The sequence below is a fragment of the Schistocerca cancellata genome, chromosome 5 (genome assembly GCF_023864275.1).
Source record: "Schistocerca cancellata isolate TAMUIC-IGC-003103 chromosome 5, iqSchCanc2.1, whole genome shotgun sequence".
NCBI lineage: Eukaryota > Metazoa > Arthropoda > Insecta > Orthoptera > Acrididae > Schistocerca > Schistocerca cancellata.
Genome location: NC_064630.1, coordinates 619,973,536 through 619,997,265, shown reverse-complemented (window position 1 = coordinate 619,997,265; position 23,730 = coordinate 619,973,536). Strand labels below are relative to the sequence as shown.

Sequence of the window (23,730 nt, the reverse complement as noted above, 5' to 3'; positions counted from 1 at the left end):
CGAACAGCAGTGGGATCCCAGCCTGACTATTCCGCCATAAGGCCCGACAACCGGGAGTATCTGGGATGCCATTTCTTTTCATAGCAGGACTCCTTTGGTTTGCATCAGTGACACCCTTGCAGCACAGCGGTACGTCGACGATATTCTGCGCGCCATTTTGTTGCCCTGCGTGGCGAGCCATCCTCAGCAAGATAATTCCCGCCCGAACATGGTGAAAGTTTCTACTGTTTGTCTTCGTGCTTTTTAAACCTTATCTTGTCCAGCAAGGTCGCCGGATCTTTTACCGCCGGCCACTGTGGCCGAGCGTTCTAGGCGCGTCAGTCCGTAACCGCGCTGCTGCTACGCTCGTAGGTTCGAATCCTGCCTCGGGCATGGATGTGTGTGATGTCCTTAGGTTAGTTACGTTTAAGAAGTTCTAAGATAAGATAAGAGAACCACTTGTATGAACATCAAGAGCTCAGATGGAAACCCAGTTCTAAGCAAAGAAGGGAAAGCAGAAAGGTGGAAGGAGTATATAGAGGGTCTATACAAGGGCGATGTACTTGAGGACAATATTATGGAAATGGAAGAGGATGTAGATGAAGATGAAATGGGAGATACGATACTGCGTGAAGAGTTTGACAGAGCACTGAAAGTCCTGAGTCGAATCAAGGCCCCCGGAGTAGACAACATTCCATTGGAACTACTGACGGCCTTGGGAGAGCCAGTCCTGAGAAAACTCTACCATCTGGTGAGCAAGATGTATGAGACAGGTGAAATACCCTCAGACTTCAAGAAGAATATAATAATTCCAATCCCAAAGAAAGCAGTTGTTGACAGATGTGAAAATTACCGAACAATCAGTTTAATAAGCCACAGCTGCAAAATACTATCACGAATTCTTTACAGACGAATGGAAAAACTAGTAGAAGCCGACCTCGGGGAAGATCAGTTTGGATTCCGTAGAAATACTGGAACACGTGAGGCAATACTGACCTTACGACTTATCTTAGAAGAAAGATTAAGGAAAGGCAAACCTACGTTTCTAGCATTTGTAGACAGAAGAGGAAGCTTTTGACAATGTTGACTGGAATACTCTCTTTCAAATTCTAAAGGTGGCAGAGGTAAAATACAGGGAGCGAAAGGCTATTTACAATTTGTACAGAAAGCAGATGGCAGTTATAAGAGTCGAGGGACATGAAAGGGAAGCAGCGGTGGGGAAGGGAGTAAGACAGGGTTGTAGCCTCTCCCCGATGTTATTCAATCTGTATATTGAGCAAGCAGTAAAGGAAACAAAAGAAAAATTCGGGGTAGGTATTAAAATCCATGGAGAAGAAATAAAAACTTTGAGGTTTGCCGATCACATTGTAATTCTGTCAGAGACAGCAAAGGACTTGGAAGAGCAGTTGAACGGAATGGATGGTATCTTGAAGGGAGGATATAAGATGAACATCAACAAAAGCAAAATGAGGATAATGGAATGTAGTCGAATTAAGTCGGGTGATGCTGAGGGAATTAGATTAGGAAATGAGACACTTAAAGTAGTATAGGAGTTTTGCTATTTGGGGAGCAAAATAACTGATGATGGTCGAAGTAGAGAGGATATAAAATGTAGACTGGCAATGGCAAGGAAAGCGTTTCTGAAGAAGAGAAATTTGTTAACATCGAGTATAGATTTAAGTGTCAGGAAGTCATTTCTGAAAGTATTTGTATGGAGTGTAGCCATGTATGGAAGTGAAACATGGACGGTAAATAGTTTGGACAAGAAGAGAATAGAAGCTTTCGAAATGTGGTGCTACAGAAGAATGCTGAAGATTAGATGGGTAGATCACATAACTAATGAGGAAGTATTGAACAGGATTGGGGAGAAGAGAAGTTTGTGGCACAACTTGACCAGAAGAAGGGATCGGTTGGTAGGACATGTTCTGAGGCATCAAGGGATCACCAATTTAGTATTGGAGGGCAGCGTGGAGGGTAAAAACCGTAGGGGGAGACCAAGAGATGAATACACTAAGCAGATTCTGAAGGATGTAGGTTGCAGTAGGTACTGGGAGATGAAGAAGCTTGCACAGGATAGAGTAGCATGGAGAGCTGCATCAAACCTGTCTCAGGACTGAAGACAACAACAACAACAACAAGTATAGAGGACTGATGACCTCAGATATTAAGTCCCATAGTGCTTAGAGCCATTTGAACCATTTGATCTTTTCCCAATTGAGAACGTATGGAGCATTATCGGCAGAGCCCTCCAACCAACTCGGCATTTTGACGATCTAACCCGCCAGTTGGACGGAATTCAGCACGATATCCCCCAGGAATACATCCAACAACTCTGTCAATCAATGACAAGCTGAATAACTGCTTTCATAGGGGGCAGGAGCGGACCAACGCGTTATTGACTTACTAAGTTTGTAAAGTTATTTCTCTTGAATAAATCGTCAAATTTTTCTGAATTGTTTGTCTGTACGTGTACGTCACATTAACCTATTTGCGTCCCATTCGGATAATTCCTTCGTTATGCGTCGTATGTTTTGTATTGGAGTGTAGATGCGTTTTTATAGAAAATCGAAAAAGCGGTAAGTGCTATTTTAATAACAATGCCGACACAAACGCAGATTTTAATAATTAAAATTACTCCTTTTTTAAAAAGGGTTTTTCTAAAACGAAAAAAATTGTCACTAATGCTACGGCTGACTGATGTTCCGTTTTTTTATCCGGTTATTAATGATAAATAAAAAACGCCTGTTATAGCGTAGACCAAGCAAATAACCGAAAAATACCGGTTTTTCACAACTAAAGGATGGGTTTAATCCGGTCGGTTTTTCCATCTCTACCTGAGAGAGGCGGGCCGGATGCGTCATAATTATCCGCGGAACTGTCCCGCGGTTCTGGCTAGGACCATTGGTAAAATGTCGATATATCGATATTTCTTCCAAAAATTGTCAATATACTCGGTGATACTTTTTCACGATATATCGATATCGAAAGGGCAATATACAGTGTCGATTTTTTTTATTTTATATTATATTTTTTTCGCAATTTTCGGAAAATATATGAAATTGTTCTTTTGAAACTGAAGTAGAACATAATTTTACTTTCACTGTGTGAAGGAGTCTTACTACGTTTTGAGCTGTCATCACGCCCATTCTTTCTCTTTGACTGTGTGAAGCAAGTATAGGTGGCACATAGAAACATAGAAGAAGTTCGACTGCACTGGGGGGAGGGGGGGGGGGGGCGTTGCGGTCTGAATGGAATAAAAAGATTTCCGATGTGAACAAATAGCACACCAGTTGCGTTAAAAACAAATTATTAACGCAACTAGAGTGTTATTTCTTCACATCTGCATTCTTCAAAAACAGTTGCTGAAAAAGGTGACCATAATCTAAATGACATGATTGGTTTTTGCCGTGGGCGGAGACGTATAATGGGTATGCTGACGTAATCGGCGCACGGCGCTACCAACAGAAAATTGAACTTTTTAACTTCACTACACAATTTTGACACTACATCAGCTAGGTCTCTGGCGCTGGGGAAAAAAAGGCGCACAGGGAAGTGTTGGCATGAAGTTATCCGATATGTGACGAAACCGAACGACGGATCCATCGGACGCCTTTGACTGCGGCACTTACACGCAGTTACCATTGTTAGCAAAGAGGTTATCGCCAAGCGTGAACGCGAATCGTTTTCGTTTCAGCTCTTGCTCTAAAGCGGATAGGCTGGCAGCTAGCTAGTTGATGTACAGAAAATCTAATAATTAATCAATACTTAAGTATACAGATCTAAAAGCAACAGTATATTTACAATGTGCAGCCGATATTTTTATAGGCTGGTACGTCGATATTTTTATCGCGCTATATCGATACTATTTTCGATGTGTCGAGAGCAGATGATACTTTGTTAAATACTGATACATCGGATTCACGATAATTTTAAAATGTCAACAGTCCTAGTTCTGGCCCGTTACAGAAATCCACTCGTCAGTGACCAGCTAATAATGTAACTCAAGTGTGTACAAGAGAAGCAGCACGGTCTGCTCCGGAGGAAGAAAGTAGGTGGAATATTGAGAACACCAGTGGACATGATCGCCGGACGGCCGGGTATGCAGGTAGCTAGGTAGCTGTGTATGTATGAGGGCGCAGCGCTGTGAGGCGAAGCGTGCCGGAGCCCGCGGGGAGTCGTCACGAGCAGGTATCTGCGGCTGACAGCGCTTACGTCACGCCATTGTAGCTCATTTTGCTGCCGCGCTCCGGGGTTCCGCCGATGGTCGGAATAGCAGCCCTCACTGCGCGTATTTATTGCGCCCGCGCGCACTTCTGCTTGGCGCAGTCTCACCGAAATGGAAGGGTCCTACAGCTATTTGTATGCTTTCTGCCTCGTTTACAGTTACTCGAATTAGATTCGCGACACCGAATCTGGCACTGATTTGCTGTTGCGTCCCGTTAACCGTTGGGGAGGTTATAGCGTGGGCAAATACCTTAAACGTTGATTTTCATTTCAGCGGTGTACACTGAAGCGCCAAAGAAACTGGTTTAGGCATGTATATTCAAATACACAGATATGTAAACAGGCGCTGCGGTCGGTGACGCCTTTATAAGACAACAAGTATCTGGAGTAGTTCTTACATCGGTTACCGCTGCTACAATGGAAGATTATCAAGATTTAAGTGAGTCTGAACGTGGTGTTATAGTCGGCGCTCGAGCGATGGAACACAGCATCTCCGAGGTAGCGATGAAGTTGGGATTTTCCCGTACTACCATTTCATAAGTGTACCGTGAATATCAGGAATCCGGTAAAACCTCCGACATCGCTGCGGCCGGAAAAAGATAGTGCAAGAACGGGACCAACGACGACTTAATAGAATCATTCAACGTGATAGAAGTGCAGTCCTTCCGCAAATTGCTGCAGAGTTCAATGCTGGGCCATCAGCAAGCGTCACCGTGCGAACCATTCAACGAAACATCAGCGATATGGCCTTTCGGAGCGGAAGGCCCCCACTCGTGTACCCTTGATGACTGCACGAGACAAAGCTTTACGTCTCGTCTGGGCCCGTCAGTACCGACATTGGACTGTTGATGAGTGGGAACATGTTGTGGACGACCCCAGTATAATTCTCTCGACAGCAGCTAGATCATTATTTTACTGTCCACAGAAATAATCAAAAGATAAAACTCTGTTTTACCAATACGTATGCTTTTCTTAAGAGTCGTGTGCACGTACAGCTTATACAGTATCATTCACAACCAACATCCTAGGCCTTACAGCTACACACTGAAGCGCCAAAGAAACTGGTATAGGCATGCGTATTCAAGTACAGCGATATGTACACAGGCAGAATATGACGCTGCGGTCGGCAATGCCTATATAAGTAAACAAGGGACAACAAGTGCCTGGCGCACTTGTTGGATCGGTTACTGCTGCTAATACTGGCAGATTATCAAGATTTAAGTGAGTCGAACGTAGTGCTGTAGTCTGCACACGAGCGATGTGACACAGCATCTCCGAGGCAGCGATGAAATGGGGATTTTCTCCTGAGACCATTTCACGAGTGTACCGTGAATATCAGGAATCAGGCAAAACCTCACATATCCGACGTCGCTGCGAGCGGAAATAGATCCTGCACGAACGGGACCAATGACGACTGAAGAGATCGTTTAACGTGACAGAAGTGCAACCCTTCCGCAAACTGCTGCAGATTTCAATGCTGGGGCATCAACAAGTGTCAGTGTGCGAACCACTCAACGAAACATCATCGATGTGGTCTTCCGGAGCCGAAGGCTCACTCATGTACCCTTGATGACTGCCGACACAAAGCTTTACGCCTCGCCTGGGCCCGTCAACACCGCTACTGGACTGTTGATGACAGCAAACATGTTGCCCGGTCGGAAGGGTCTCGTTTCAAATTGTATCGAGCAGATGGTCGCATACGGATATCGAGACAACCTCATGAATCCATGTACCCTGCATGTCAGAAGGGGACTGTCCAAGCTGGCGGAGGCTCTGTAATGGTGTGGGGCGTGTGCAATTGGAGTGATATGGGACCCCTGATACGTCTAGATACTTACGTTTAGTGAAAAAAATACGAGCTTACGGAATATCGGACCAGGTTTGTGATTGGATTCAGGATTTCCTAGAAGACAGAACACAACATGTCATTCTTAACGGTTCAAAATCTGCAGATGTAGAGGTAATTTCGGGAGTACCGCAAGGAAGCGTGATAGGACCTTTATTGTTTACAATATACATAAATGACTTAGTTGACAACATCGGTAGCTCCGTGAGGCTATTTGCAGATGACACGGTTGTCTACAAGAAAGTAGCAACATCAGAAGACTCGTACGTACTCCAGGAAGACCTGCAGAGGATTAATGCATGGTGCGACAGCTGGCAGCTTTCCCTAAACGTAGATAAATGTAATATAATGCGCATACATAGGGGCAGAAATCCATTCCAGTACGATTATGCCATAGGTGGTAAATCATTGGAAGCGGTAACGACCGTAAAATACTTAGGAGTTACTATCCGGAGCGATCTGAAGTGGAATGATCACATAAAACAAATAGTGGGAAAAGCAGGCGCCAGGTTGAGATTCATAGGAAGAATTCTAAGAAAATGTGACTCATCGACGAAAGAAGTAGCTTACAAAACGCTTGTTCGTCCGATTCTTGAGTATTGCTCATCAGTATGGGACCCTTACCAGGTTGGATTGATAGAAGAGATAGACATGATCCAGCGAAAAGCAGCGCGATTCGTCATGGGGACATTTAGTCAGCGCGAGAGCGTTACGGAGATGCTGAACAAGCTCCAGTGGCGGACACTTCAAGAAAGGCGTTACGCAATACGGAGAGGTTTATTATCGAAATTACGAGAGAGCACATTCCGGGAAGAGATGGGCAACATATTACTACCGCCCACATATATCTCGCGTAATGATCACAACGAAAAGATCCGAGAAATTAGAGCAAATACGGAGACTTACAAGCAGTCGTTCTTCCCACGCACAATTCGTGAATGGAACAGGGAAGGGGGGATCAGATAGTGCTACAATAAGTACCCTCCGCCACACACCGTAAGGTGGCTCGCGGAGTATAGATGTAGACTCTGACAGGTGACGCGTACTTAAGCATCCTGTCTCATCACCTGCATCCATTCATGCCCATTGTGCATTCCGCTGGCCACCAAACTTCCCAGACATGAAAATCATTGAGCCTATCTGCGCTGTCTTGTAACATGCTGCTCAGAAGAGATCTCCACTCCCTCGTATTCTTACGGATTTATGGACAGTACTGCAGGATTCATGGTGTCAATTCCCTCCAGACATTAGTCGAGTCCATGTCACGTCGTGTTGCGGCACTTCTGCGTGCTCACGGGGGCCTCACGCAATATTAGGCACTTGTACCAGTTTCTTTGGCGTTTCAGTGTAGAATACGATTAATATCGATTACGAGTTATTTAGGAACTGCTAATTTTTATTTATTAACAACGCCCACACCAAAATCAGTACTCAGAGTATATTTTATCCCTCTTTCTAAGAAACCCCTGCAATGTTCGCAGGAATTCAGAGTTATAAGTGTGATGTCAGTCATACGACCACACCGCCGCTTGAGAGATCGATCCGCCGGATGCGATAAACGGAACAGAAGAACGGCTGTGTTAGCCAACGAGTACACGGCTAGTCGCAGTACTTACGCTCGCCGTGAGGCGCCGCTAGGCCACTTCATGTGTAGCAGGAGAGTAGTGCAGTTGTGCCAGTTGGAACATCCCCTTAGAAAATTATAAATGACTATGCTGGTAAACCTCTTAACGTTATTTGATTTTAAACAGCTGAGCAAAACTGAACGTGCTCAGACATTGCTCTCTTTACTTATTCTGATCATCAATAAACTGACACATAATATTTTTAGCGCAACGCAATCTGACTTTCAATAATCCCTACAAAAGAATGGCCCTGATTAACAATAACGTATACCTTTCATGAATCACTTATCTCACAGAAATCTTCGTTACTCGAACTACTGCAATACAGCGAGCGCCAATACTGCCAGCTAAATAAAAGATTGTAACTACTGAAGTCACTAACTACTGATAGGCATATTTAGCAAATAAAAGATTTTGATGGAGAACAAACAATGTATTTACCTTAATAATGTTCAAAAGTCATAATATATATATATATATCAGTTCATGATATCCAGTATTACAAATTTACTCTTTCTGGCAGACACACGTCCAGGTCGCCCGCTCTTAAAATTCTTCCATCTCTCTCCCCACATCCACCACTGCTGGCGGCTCACCTTCAACTGCGCAACGCTACGCGCTGTTCACATCCAGCTGCCCAACACTACAATAGCGAATATTGCAACAATGCCAACCAGCCACAGACTGCACACAGCACAGCCAGTGATTTTCATACAGAGCGCTACGTGGCGTTACCAGCATAAAAACCTAAACAGCCTACTTAACACAGTGTACAGTTCGTAGCTGCGCTCAGTGGTCAGCCAGCGCCGATGTTAGTCATCGTCTGCAGCTCAGTCATTGCTACCATCAGGTCTTTGTAGCTCAGTTGTAAAGTTCCGTAATATTACTACTGTAAAGTCAACAGTACTAAGTTGGTAGTGAAAAACAATTCTACGTTCTGTCATGACGACAGCCAAGTTAATCTTCAAATTCACCGGATTCGACATTCAAGATTACGAGAGATTAATTCGTCACTGCAAGATTTGTGACTTGTAAATTATGTCATTCTACAGACGATTAGTCTAGTCGCGTCTTCTATAATTGTCAACCAACATATCATGGTCTACAACAAAGTTAAGTAATAAATACTTTCTAATTTTTTACTCCTGCTAATTAATTGTGTTTTCCTGTTGTAGCTACCAAGCACTCTTTACATAGTAGAACCCACGTTTCCACCTCCTTGGCTACCTCATATTTGCTACCTCATGTTGATGGACTCGGTTATGGTGGAATATCGAGAGCCATCAATAAGTACTATAGTGTGCGGCGCTTAAATCCGAACAAATGAAACTTTTTTAAAATTATATTAAAACAAAATACAAATGTAAATGAATATCATTTTACATATAGTTAGTGATATCATTGAAGTGTAACGTTACACGATATAACCACCTTCAGCCGCAGTGACCTTGTACAATCTTGCACCGAAGCGATCGCACGCGCTCTTTAAAACAGCGCTGCCCATATTCGCGAATGTTGCTTCGATAGAGGTGCGTAGAGATGCTACATTAGGATACCTCGTCTTATTAATAAGTCTTTCGACTACGCTCCAAACATAGTATTCGAGGGTATTCAAATCCGGGCTATTCGGAAAGCCAGAATTCCTTTGACCAGGACATGTTAACGTTATCCGAGAGCCAGGTTTGGACTAAACGGCTCCTATGAGGTCCTCTTTATTGCCACATTTCTTGACACGCGGTTCCTCGAATGGGATTTCCTCTCCGGGTCAGCGGAACCTTTCTCAGACTTCTCCGAAGCATTATACTTGTCCACAATATCGTAAACAGTTGATCTCGGTAGCCGAATGATCGAACTATTTCAGTGGACGAACTTCCAGCGCGACGACTTTCGATAATCGCGGCTGTTCGGTTGTTCTTCGCACTTGTACGGAACATTTCGGCCATTTTGAGGTTCTGGCTGTTAACTAGATGCCTATGGCTTTCAAGACCGCCAATCGCAACCTCCGGCGGAACTATGATATGGCGGGAAATTCAAATTGAAATTTGTCCGGATTTGTAGTGTTCATGTTGTTCTAAAGCACTTTGCGATGTTCTTGAGAACGGGGAACGTGCTCGGGTGGCCAAGACGGTCAAGGCGACCGCCAGCGTCAAGCAGAAGATCACAGTTCGAGTCTTGGCCAGTGCAAAAATTTTCATTGGCACTAATGCGTAGTGCAGGCAAAATCGAGCAACACTCGCAAATGCCAATGTGATTCTCGAAAGTTCATAAGTGACATGAATATCATTGTGGTGCTCCTTTGCAACCATCGACTGTTGCACCATGAGGAACCTCGTAAGTCTGGATCTAGAGGTGGTGGTAGGTTGCAGGTGAACCGAGTACCTTTTCCAAATCGATTGTTATGTCGCATTTCATGAAATTAACACTTTCGGTACATGATAATATAAATTTGTTTCTAATTGCACTTTACGTCTGCTTTTGAGGATTGGTACGATAACAAACGCCACTTGCAACAGTTAGATCCCCTGAACTTGTATATCGCGTAGATAGGGCTCAGCCACAGCCTAGGATTTACGTCCAGAATAAATTTCTCACTGTGCAGCGGACTATGCTATGTTTTGAAACAGTTTCATATGAGACAGGAGTTTTGTAATCAGTACACACTCAACTTGAGATTCACAGATTCATTTTGGTAACACTGCTCCTTAACCCCCCCCCCCTCCCTCTCTCCCTCCCTCCCTTCTCCACGTCTCACATACATCGACGAGAGCGGTCACGTCAACGGTTTCTTTCGTATTTTGTCTCGTCGCTCAACAATGCTTCCATCGTTATCATTTCTGCAGGTCTGCCCCATTATCTCCTAATCTGATCAGATTAAATAAATAAATAAATAAATAAATAATAAATAAATAAATGATCTCGTAATCTCTTTTCGCATATTATTGCCGCTACGTAACCCAGTTTTCCTACTTTTCCTTGTAATCGTAACCAAAGTCCGCCAGCCGTGGTCTTGTGGTAGCGTTCTCGCTTCCCACGCAGTGGGTGCCGGGTTCGATTCCCGGCGGGGTTAGGGATTTTCTCTGCTTCGAAATGAGTGGGTGTTGTGTGTCTTTCATCATCATTTCATCGTCATTCACTCGCAAGTCGCCATAGTGGCGTTAAAGTATTTGTGGAGCGGCGGCCGAACCGCCCCGCGAGGAGTCTCCCGGCCACCAATGCCATACGCTCATTATTACCTTGTTACAGATGCTTCACATCTGTGTCGTAAATTTGCGATAATTCCAGACTTTGTAACACAGTTCTTTTTTACATTTTATTGACTAACGTACTTATGTACAGAACGGTATTTAAATTTTTTTATTTAAGTATTTGTTATTGAAATGTGTCAGTAGTGAATGAATAGTTCTTCAGTTGCCCACCAGGGGATTAGCACCCTACTCATGTACACGGTGTGTAACTAAATTCCCTTTACAGACTTGGGGACATGCTTACCTTGTAACTAACCAGTTTCTACGGGTTATTACGTTATTATTGGGAATGTAAATACTTATTGCTTGGGAAGTTAACGTGAGAAGATCAGGGTCGCCACCGACTCTTAACCATACAACTAATCGAGTTGGTCGAGTCGGAAAATAAATTAATTTGATCACAGACCAAAAACACACAAAAATGCATACGTTGTGATGTCGCTCATAGCGGATACAATGTAATTAATAGTATCGCCCGTTCACTGTTCACGACAATCAAACATTTAAAATAAAATAGAACATGCATGAACACTGCATAAGATCAGCTCACAGCAACACACCTGAAAATAAGACTTAATCTATAACACTTGTTTTAAAATAAAAGAGGAAACTAATCACTGGACCTGTGCGTAAGGAAACGCGTTGGATGTGCTAACGGGAAAGCTATGAGGTGAGTGGCTTAGGTGCAAAAACATAACCTCGGAACACAAGAGAAAATTGTGGATAAAATCATTTATTCCTAAGACATGAAAGAAAAGCATCGATACATTCACCGTTATAATCTACACCTAAAATAATTGGTGTGTATCATTCATACCACTGCTGTTGCCTGATCGCAATAACTCGTAAAGCGGTACACGTTTCGCAGTACACCCGCGTGCAACAATATCACATCACACAATCATGAGCGGTTAACGTTCTTTAAAACAAACATGAGACCGGACAGTTAGTAATGACGGTAGCCCAACAAAACTTTAATGTTCAACCACGTGGTCGGCTCCCCACGGACGAAAGATACAGAAAGCAAAGAAAATTTACGAGAAGGCAAAGCTATTAATATTTAGAAAAATGAAAGCTTATACAGGCACAGCTGAAGGCAAACAGACATTCATACAGAAGCGAGTGCTCACTTCTTATCGACACCTTTGTGTGGCGCTCTTCCGGTGGATCCAAGCCTGCTATAGAAATTTACTAAGTGAAACGTCTGCCAAAGTTTTGCATTCCTTGCTGCGACAAGGCAAAGCAATCTTTCAGAGTTGAAAAGCGAGACCAAAAGCTAACAGCTCTCCCCTCGCCAAGTAACAACGCGCCACGCGGTCAGTCTAACTCACCCTTCTTCGACTGGAGCACAGCTGTGGACGCTTCCCGTACCGGCGGCAGACTGCCCCCGCTTCTTCTCCAGCCTCCTCCACGCTCCGCCTGGCTCGGAAAACCCAAATATGCCATTTCCGCCACCAACTTAACGCAGGTGGATTTCTCACAAGTAGCGAAAACCTCTTTGCTTACTTGACCACTACGAGAGTTGGCTATTCTGTATAACTGCTGCTGAATCTGTACGACTATCGCAGACTTTCTGTAGCAGACTACGCCACCGTCTAGCAACGTGACACACAACCACATTCATTCAATCACACCACTATGAGAGTAAAGAGAAAAGAGAAACAAAGAAAAGAAAGAGAAATTGTAATGAAAATGGGCTACCGGACTAATGAAAGGTGGCTACAGGACCCTTTCAACCTTAATAGCAATGAGCGCTTGTCCATGCATGACTCTGTGAAACATATTTATTCTACTGAACAAGCTCATAGCTCTTAGGGTATGCACTTTAGAGCCCATGTTTATTGAAAATTTTTTTTCTATTTTGGTACGTACTAGCTCCTCCCGAAATATGGAAAACAAAGAGCTTGCAGTAGAAGAGACGTGTTTCACAGTTTCGAAGTAATGCATTTTACAGCCCATGTTAACTAGGCACTTTTCTCTTGTTTTGTGTAAGTAACCTGTTGTAATGCCCCAAGGACAGAAAACCTCAATTAATAAACTTAGTGGAAACTTAAAGTGTGGAAGTGAGTCATCTTGACAGTGATGGCAACTATTGACGATAATATCTACACTGGTAATATTTTGATTAACACCTATTATTATTCAAATATTGAGAATAGCATACAAAAAGGGGAGATAAAAGGAAAGGATTATCATAGGTTATTTATCAAACACCTATAGAATAAATTCAGAATCGTATGAACGAAAGCTAAATCCAAGAAAGTAATTCAGTCAAAGATAACATTTACCATGGAAGAGAGTTGTAGCCGAATCGAAAAGGAAATTTAGTGCGACTACAATGCAGCAAGGATATGGAAATCTTAGTTAGTTAGTTGCTCTTGAGTCGTTCTAGAGTACTTTTGCGATAGTTGTCTGGACGCAAACGCTATTAGGTTGTTTCAGGTTTGAAAGGTTAATAATTCGTGAGGTAGAGACTGAAGTATTGCTCAGTCATTCGACTGATGAAAGTTAATCTTTACCGTTCTCAACGCGACGGTATAGTAAGACGTGTGTTCGACTTTAACTGTGTGATATTAGTGAATCGGACTTAGCCTTCGTACTGATGAAGAGTTACAGACCTTGAGAGCAATGGATCAACGACAGAAAAACAATTCGTAGTCTTTAGTAGGACACAATAAAACGAAGACACGAAGAAAGACAAGTAAGCCGGTTAGTCAAAACTTGTCGTCAGCGTCACGATTACTGAACTTAACAGAAGTTAACCTTGAATGACATATCGGTGTGCGTGTGTTATAAGGACAAACAATTAATTACAGAAAGGACAATAAAATCTGAGTCAAAAAGGAAATCTTTCGTGTCGCCTAACTCTTTAATCTTTTTAAGTGACTAAGTGAATACATGAATAATGGACAGTGAAGAGTGATTAGTTTAAACCAGTATTACGGCGTATTAAAAAAAGATAAGAACATTTACTCCAACATACGTTTTCTCTGGAGTTAGTCGGACTGTTGTTAATAACTGGACGTAGCAACGGAATCGTAGACAGGAAAATCTCATCCTCGCTATGTATGATGTGAAAAACGACCGTAATGATGAAATCAAGAATCAAGATTTTATTTCATCACAGTACTAACCGGGCATAAAAATAAACGATTGCAGTTTACCAGTTCGCACAAACGGAGAAGACTGTTGCGGACAGATAACAGAATATTTCTAAACCACGCGAGGAGCTGTGTTGTTACGAGAGTTACAGGTGCTGTTCCACGTCACGCTGACGGTGACGAACATCGTTACGAATCGCGTCTCTTCCCGGCGAGTGAAGAAGGAGGGAAGGGATGTCACATTGTCCTCAAAGTCTGCAAAGGAAATTTAGTTGCACCTTGTATCCACTGACGTTGTGGTTTCCGTAGAGGTGATATTGAACCATGGCATGTGTCATGTCCTATGACATCACTTTCTTTAACTATATATACATAATTTCTCTTCTGATATTTAAAATTTGTCTTGTGAGTATGATGATGGTTGAAACAGGTCAGTTCGCTTGAAATTAGTGTATTTGCGCCGGGCAATAAATTATCTATATTTCTGCTTTACTTATTTCGTCACATGTACATGCTAATAAAATTAAAGACGGTTTCTGTTTAATAAAGCGCTGAAGAGACTTTCGTATACCATTCTTATCCTTTACTTTTTTAGTGAAAGTACGCATTCTGACATTTCTTGACCAGTGTCCTCATTTGGTTTGTGTTGCATGACGTGAATCACGATTTGCATGTTTGTCTTTGATTAAGATTTGCAGAATGTCAGTGTTGGTGTGTTTTGTGTTGCAGGCGGGGAGGCGGCCAGATGACGTCACGGTCGTGCGTGCCGACGCGTCATGCGCTCCAAGCCTTCTTCCTTCAGGTGAGCAGCACTCTCATTAACGATATCACACACTGAAAGTTTTCACGACACCTTTTTCATGTCTTAGCTGATGGTAAATATTCCGAGCTGTATGGTCGCGGTCCATGAAACTTACCGTTTCTAACGCTACTATGTGCACAGCTGCGCCGGACATCTACATAGGTGTCCGTTGTTCCTCTGTCATGCCGACTGGCGGTTCGGACGTCTAAGAGAGACATAAACACTCTGAAAATGGGGCGTGGCACAACTGCACACATGATTGGCAGAGATAATCCTTAACTCTCGATCTGTCATTCGTCAAAGATAAAACTTATCTATGGATTCTGCAGAGCTTCTGCCCATTATGGCCTCTTCTTTTCCAGTAAAATTATCCCAATGTTTATATATTTCGATGGTTTCTCTGTATAGTCGTGCATAATAATTTGTCACTGTAGAGAAAATTTTGGATTGGAAAACTTCACTCATTTTCTGATTGAAAAGCATCCTCTCCCGCAGATGATTTTTCTACTTTCCCTAGTAAGCAAAGACTTCTGCGTTCCATCAGCGGTGTATTGACACTTCTATCGGTATTTCCAATGTAAACATTACCGCATGGAAAATTAGTTTTACGTTCCCCACATTAACAGTATAGTGAAAGCATCATCATAGCCAAGATTTGAGAGATGCTGTAATGAATGCCGCAGAGGCAAAAAACGGAAGATAATATAGGAGATACTGAATTGACGAAAGGTGAAAACCGCAAGTGATGGAGGAGAAAGGGAATACAGAGGGCTGAAAACGTATAGACATGAAGTGCAAAAGGGCACAGCAGGGATGACTATAGAATAGACGCCGCCTACAGGAAAATTAAAAAGACCTATGGAGAAAGTTGAGGGGTATGAAAGGGAAGCAGTAGTTGGGAAGGGAGTGAGACAGGATTGTAGCCTATCCCCGATGCTATTCAGTCTGTATCTTGAGCAAGCAATAAAGGAAACAAAAGAAAAGTTCGGAGTAGGTATTAAAATCCATGGAGAAGAAATAAAAACTTTGAGGTTCGCCGATGACATTGTAATTCTGTCACAGACAGCAATGAACTTGGAAGAGCAGTTGAACGGAATGGACAGTGTGTTGAAAGGAGGGTATAAGATGAACATCAACAAAAGCAAAACGAGGATAATGGAATGTAGTCGAATTAAGTCTGGTGATGCTGAGTGAATTAGATTAGGAAAGTAGTAAAGGAGTTTTGCTATTTGGGAAGCAAAATAACTGATGATGGTCGAAGTAGAGAGGATATAAAATGTAGACTGGCAATGGCAAGGAAAGCGTTTCTGAAGAAGAAAAATTTGTTAACATTAAGTATAGATTTAAATGTCAGGAAGTCGTTTCTGAAAGTATTTGTATGGAGTGTAGAATAGAATGTGGTGCTACAGAAGAATGCTGAAGATTAGATGGGTAGATCACATAACTAATGAGGAGGTATTGAATAGAATTGGGGAGAAGAGGAGTTTGTGGCACAACTTGACTAGAAGAAGGGATCGGTTGGTAGGACATGTTCTGAGATATCGAGGGATCACCAATTTAGTATTGGAGCGCAGCGTGGAGGGTAAAAATCATGGAGACCAAGAGATGAATACACTAAGCAGATTCTGAAGGATGTAGGTTGCAGTAGGTACTGGGAGATGAAGAAGCTTGCACAGGTTAGAGTAGCATGGAGAGCTGCATCAAACCAGTCTCAGGACTGAAGACCACAACAACAACAATGGAGAAAATAGAAGCAGCTATGTGAATATCGAGAGTTCATATGACAAGCCAAAAGGGAAGGTTGAAAGGTGTAAGGAATATATAGATGGGAGGTGTAAGGGAAGAAAACTTGAAGAAAGTACTATAAAAAGAGTAGAAGAAGTAGATAAATAGGTGATGGGAGATACAGGGGTTGTACTTAAATATGGAAACGTCGCGCGAAATACATGCTTGAGAATAAATGCAGATGCTGGCCAAGCCCACTTTATTTGGCACGAACGGCACCTGTGGAATGCCCTCAATACGTTGCAAGTGTCAGTCGTGGCCAGAACAGGGTTCTGTGTAGTTGTGAGAGTATTATCTAGGAGCTAAGTGAATTGGAGCATGAGCAAATTGTTTGTGTTCATATGGTGAGTGCCTTCGTAACCATGGATGCCGTAATGTTTGGTGTTTCAAGACACCACATCGAAGATTTATACCGGATACAGGAAAAATCGAGAGAAAACATCCGCTAAGTCACAACGCGGAAGAAAGCGTGTGTTGAATGATCATGACAGACCGTCATGACGTTGTAAAAGTTAATGCAGAAGTGAATGTCACATTCGAGAACCCTGTCAGCATCAAAACAACACAAAGTGAGCTCCATAAGCAGGAAATTGCAGGGTGAGATGGAATTCCAAAACTGTTCATCAGTTATGCAAATGCCCGTAACATTAAAGCGTGTTGCCAAAGCCATCACTTAAAGGACTAGATTCTCTAGTTAGCAGTAAGTCGTTTGTTCTTGTTTCACAGTTTACAACGTCTGGACGAGTTTACGTCCCAAGAGTGAAACATGATGGGGGTTCGGCGATGATATGGGAAGCCTTACCGTTGTATTCCGTGGGACCCATAGTCATTCCAAGATGGCATTACTGCCTAGGATTATGCGATTATTTTGGCAGATCAGGTTCATCCCACGGTACAATGTTTTTGTTCCTCAGTGGTGATGCTGTGTTCTAAGACGAAGTGCTCCCATTGACACCACTCGCATCGTTCAGGACTAGTTCCGTGAACACAAGGACTAATTGTCGTATCCATCACAGTCACCAGATCTGAATTTATTCAGCCTTTGTTGTCTACTTTGGAAGTAAGGCTGCGTGAACTCCATCTGCCTCCATGATCTCCATCTGCCTTCATCACCGTTACGGCGAAGTTGCCACTATTCTGCAGGAAGTAAGGTATAAGATTCCCTTGAAAACCACAGACGAACTGTATTTAGTCATGCCGAGACGACTGGAAACTGTTTTGAATGCCATCGGATTTCCTACATCGTATTAAGCGTGGTAATATGTTTTTTTTCTTGGTGTTTGCTTATTTTTGTTCACCTCCTGTGTGATACATCGGCGTTGTGCAAAACCTAGCCGTGACAAAAATATACTGTACGAGGGGCGTTTGAAAAGTCTGTGCAAAAATAAAAACTACTTACGTGTTTGGGGCAAACGTTTTTATTTTTTTTTTATTTTCCGACATAGTCTTCTTTTAGACTTATACAATTCGTCCAACGCTGTTCTAATTTGTTGATCTCTTCCGAATAATAGGAACTGTCCAAGTCTGAAAAATAACGATTAGTTTGCTGCAATCACCTCCTCGTTAGAATAAAATCTTTGTCCCGACAGCCATTTCTTCGAATTGGGGAACAAATAGCAGTGCGAGGGAGCCAAGTCTGGAGAATAGGGGGGATTTGAAACGAGTTCGAATCCTATTTCCATTAATTTTGTGACCACAACTGCTGAGGTGTGTGCTGGTGCATTGTCGTGATGGAAAAGAACTTTTTTGCGGCCCAATCGCCGGATTTTTTCTTGCAGCTCGGTTTTCAAACGGTGCAGTAACGATGAATAATATGTACCTGTAATAGCTTTACCCTTTTCCAGGTATTCGATTAGGATTATCCCTTGCGAATCCCCAAAGACAGTTGCCATAACCTTTCCGGCCGAAGAAGTGGTCTTCGCCTTTTTTGGTGCAGATTCTTCCTTGGTAACCCATTGTTTAGATTGTTCTTTGGTCTCAGGAGTATAGTAATGTATCCATGTTTCATCCACAGTGACGAAACGACGCTTAAAGTCCTGCGCATTCTTCCTGAACAGCTGCAAACCATCCTTGCAACACTTCATACGATTCTGTTTTTGGTCAAGTGTGAGCAATCGTGGAACCCATCTTGCGGATAGCTTTCTCATGTCTAAATGTTTTTGCAAAATATTATGTACCCGTTCATTCGAGATGCCCACAGCACTAGCAATCTCACGCACCTTAACTCTTCTGTCATCCATCACCATGTCATGCATTTTATCAACGATTTCTGGAGTCGTAACCTCCAAAGGGCGTCCAGAACGTTCAGCATCACTTGTGCCGATATGGCCACTCCGAAAATTTTGAAACCACTTATAAACTGTTCTAATCTGAGGTGCAGAGTCACCTTAATGTTTGTCAAGATTCTCTTTAGTCTCCTGAGGCGTTTTGCCTTTCATAAAGTAATATTTAATCACCACACGAAATTCTTTTTCGTCCATTTTCTGACAATCACTCAACTTCCTTGATTCACAAGAATGCCAAACACAAAGAAATAGACCAATATGGCTGAAACTTGGTGTGCGTTCTTTACAAAGAAGCTACTAACTAAAAATGACCTCGATACGCGCCGGTGGTGCCATCTCTCGGACTTTTCAAACGCCCCTCGTAAGTAAGTACAAGTGGTGATAGTTTGCAGCAGTTATGGAGAAATGAAGTGGCTTGCAGAGAATAGATTAGAGCGGAGGGCTTCAACAAAAGTTTTCGGACTGAGGACTACAACATGAACAATGGAAGAATAGGATCTACATTAAACAAGTTTTCTGCTCGAAGCTTAATATAAATCATAAAGTACCATGATACTCGTGTTCCTTACCCTGAGTCTTGTTTCGTGGAGTGCGATGAAAATATACCGCCTTTTTCTGAGGTTTGTTTCGTGCAGTGCGGCGGAAATATGCCGCACACAGGCACAAAAGCTTTGATCCGCGACACCACGACCTACGCCTTGATCGTCGCTACCCACTTCGCACATTCTGCTAGCTCCTCTCATACTGCGCGGGCAAACATCGCGCACGTCACACTTTCTGCCGCTTCCTAAAATACCTGACGGAACTGACCTTCTGATGGTACCTCCACTCTGGCTCTTACGGCCTGGTGGCGTGTTTGCGAACTGGCAAATTACGTGACTGCCGAACACCACTTCGTAGGCTTCTCATCGCGCGTGCGTCCCAGCAACTCGCATTAGAGACGGAGTACCTGTCATCTCACCGTAATCGCAACTCATCTAGTAGAGTTGCACGTGGGGGTGTTGGAAAATAAGTTTCCCCTATCGACTGTGGTCAGAGTTGTGTGTGAAAGGAAAAAACAGAGAATGAGACATTAAATATAAGACATATATTTATTTTTCTACATCATTTCCAGGTACATTGAAACATTTGTCATACCGCTTTATAAGCTTCAAAGAGCCTTCCAGGAAAAAAAATCAGGGCTTTGCATACGGAAGAAGGGTTGAACGGCTTGTTTGACGTCAGCATTGCTGCCAAAGCGCCTTCCACCGAGAGTCTTCTTCAAAGGAGACAGATGGAAGTCACTTGATGCGAGATCTGGACTGTAAGGCGGATGCTGTAGGCGCTCCCAACCAAGAGTTGCAATTTGGTTTAGCGTTGCCGTCGCCGTGTGTGGTCTCGCATTGTCACCCAACAGCAGAACGCCAGATGTGAGAAGGCCAGGCCGATTTTTCCGAATCACCTCTTTCAATTTCGACAGAGTGGCACAGTACCACGCAGCATTGATGGTCGCATCCTCCAGAAAGTCCAGCAGAAAAACTCCTTTGGCGTCCCAGAAAACGGTGAGTAGCACTTTACCTGCAGACGGAGCGCTTTTGAACTTCTTTCGGACAGGTGATGACGGATGTTTCCACTCCGTGGATGCGGCCTTCGATTCTAGCGTGTAATGGTGGACCACGTTTCATACCCCCTCACAATCTGAAACAGAATGTCATTGCCAGATTCATGCTAACGCACGAACTGTTCCAGGCTGAGCGCCATGCGTTGTTCCATGTGTGTTGGGGTCAGTTGGCGGGACACCCATCGTGCTGACACCTTCCTGTATCGAAGAATGTCGTGGATGATCTTGTGAGCTCGCTCGTGTCCGATTCCAACTTCTGCCGCTACTCCATCGATGGTGATACGCCGGTTCGCTTTAATCATGTTATCCACCTCCCTGACAATTGCAGCTGTAGTGGCCGTGCGCGTCCGTCCAGGTTTCGATATGTCACTTGCTGACGTTCATCACTGAATTGCTAGCATCATCTCCGCACCATTTGCCTCGACATCACACCTAACCCATACACCTCAACAAGGAGGTTATGAATTTCTATGCCTAATACTCCACGTGCCCTTTCATAGCGGATAACAGCTCTCACTTCCGCCTGTGAACATGACTCCAAAATGCACCTTCTCTTCATAGCTCCGCGAAAAGACTGAGCGGCTGGTCTCCGCTTTGCGCAGGCACTGCGACAGCGCCATTTGCTTGATCGCGGTCGACCTCTACTACATCTACATCTACATTTATACTCCGCAAGCCACCCAACGGTGTGTGGCGGAGGTCACTTTACGTGCCACTGTCATTACCTCCCTTTTCTGTTCCAGTCGCGTATGGTTCGCGGGAAGAACGACTGTCTGAAAGCCTCCGTGCGCGCTCGAATATCTCTAATTTTACATTCGTGATCTCCTCGGGAGGTATAAGTAGGGGGAAGCAATATATTCGATACCTCATCCAGAAACGCACCCTCTCGAAACCTAGCGAGCAAGCTACACCGCGATGCAGAGCGCCTCTCTTGCAGAGTCTGCCACTTGAGTTTGTTAAAGATCTCCGTAATGCTATCACGGTTACCAAATAACCCTGTGACGAAACGCGCCGCTCTTCTTTGAATCTTCTCTATCTCCTCCGTCAACCCGATCTGGTACGGATCCCACACTGATGAGCAATACTCAAGTATAGGTCGAACGAGTGTTTTGTAAGCCACCTTCTTTGTTGATGGACTACATTTTCTAAGGACTCTCCCAATGAATCTCAACCTGGTACCCGCCTTACCAACAATTAATTTTATATGATCATTCCACTTCAAATCGTTCCGCACGCACACTCCCAGATATTTTACAGAAGTAACAGCTACCAGTGTTTGTTCCGCTATCATATAATCATACAATAAAGAATCCTTCTTTCTATGTATTCGCAATACATTACATTTGTCTATGTTAAGGGTCAGTTGCCACTCCCTGCACCAAATGCCTATCCGCTGCAGATCTTCCTGCATTTCGCTACTCAGTGGTGTATCGGTGTCCTGCACGTGCGCTATCACCTGCCGTGTGATCTTTTGCCCATATCACACAATTCTTCCCACTGTTGACAGGGGAAAATTATATTCCAACTCCCCCTCAAAGAAAAAGCTGAAGCAGTTCCTTTGTCAATCTCATAACTTTTCCCTAAAAAAAACTAAAGTATGGCAGTTTCTGTTTGTCAAAAAGTGAAGCAGATCACACCATCCAAGCAACGTTATTTCAGCTTATGGAGAGTGAATGTGACACAAATACTATTGGAACTTGTTACATCAGACAGATAATGCCACTGGATGCCAACAAAAGTCGAGCACACAAATCGTCCTCGCCTTATTAACCGAGATAAATTGACCTGAGAAAGGTATGTAATCCTCCGAAACACGTAGTGGGAATAGCAGCAAATGTAAATGATTGCTGTAGTTTGTATTTTCCTTTGGCATTCACAACGGACACGGTCAAGCTTAACCTACGATCTCTGGTAATCCATCAAGGCAAGTGGGACTGCACATGAAAAAAAAAAATGGAAATTTGTCGTAAGGTCTTACGGGACCAAACTGCTCAGGTCATCGGTCCCTAAGCTTACGCACTACTTAATTTAACTTAAACTAACTTACACTGAGGACAACACACACACCCATGCCCAAGGAAGGACTCGAACTTCTGGCGGGGGGAGCCGCGCGGACCCTGGCAAGGTGCCTTAGACCGCGCGGCTGCAACCGGAGGCGAAGTACTTGAAAAGTGATAACAAAACCATCTGCTGTATTTGAATCCAACGTTATTTCTTTTGAAAACGTGCTACGAATTTCGACACCAAATGATGTTATCTTCAGATCCCAAGTGTAAGCTGCCATCCACAACCTTTTCCATGTGCAGTGAACAGAATCGTATGCAGTCTGACCAAGCTGGGCTTGTTATTTTCACGGAAGGTACTGAATCTAGATAATTTTGGCCCGCTGCATACGATTCTTTTCTTTGCATGTGGATGGCAGTTTACGCTTGGGGTCTGAAGATGACTCCATTTGGAGTCGAAACTGGTAGAATGTTTTAAAAAAGTAAACGGCGTTGGATTCAAATACAGCTGGTGGTTTTCTTATTATTATTCAAGTAATACTCTGAAATATTCGCATTTAGAGAAACTGTTTTCCTTTTCCAGGGATGCCTATTGTGTCACACGATTATCACCACTGGCACGTCGCGAGAACGCACTGCATTACTGCGAATTGTCCGCCCCGATAGCTGAGTGGTCAGTGTGACGGATTGCCGTCCTACGGACCCGGGTTCGATTCCCGGCCGGATCGGAGATTTTCTCCGCTCAGGGACTGGGTGTTGTCTTCATCACCATTTCATCCCCATACGGCGCGCAGGTCGCCCAATGTGGCGTAGAATGTAATAAGACCTGCACCAAGGCGGCTGGGCCTGCCCCGCAAGGTGTCTCCCGGCCAATGACGCCAAACGCTCATTTCGATTTCCACTGCGAATTAGGCACGTAACGCGAGGTGACAAGAGCGTTAAGCTCACTACCTGATCAAAAGTAACCGTACACCCCTATGTAATTCCGAATCGACCACCAGATACCACGAGAGGCGTACCCGCCATTATAAAAGGAGGCAGGGAGTACTGTGTTGTCAGTAGAGAAGCAGTAACAGCAGAGTGGGTCAGTCGAGAGAGCTCACTGATTTCGAACGCGGACTAGCCAGCGGACGTCACGCGAGTAACAAATCCGTCATAGACATTTCAACTCTTCTAAAGTTACCCAAATCGACTGTAGGTGATGTGATTGTGAACTGGAAACGCGAAGGAACAAC

General features: G+C 43.6%; 1 protein-coding gene across 1 annotated transcript in view; it reads left to right on the top strand.

Annotated features, from left to right (window-relative positions):
• Positions 1-23,730, top strand: part of LOC126187631 (protein cycle) — a 948,550-nt gene that overhangs the window by 593,059 nt on the left and 331,761 nt on the right. The window contains exon 3 of the mRNA XM_049928830.1: positions 14,750-14,822. Within this exon, the coding sequence (XP_049784787.1) occupies positions 14,797-14,822 (26 nt within the window). The 5' untranslated portion in view covers positions 14,750-14,796. The remainder of the gene's footprint in view (positions 1-14,749; positions 14,823-23,730) is intronic.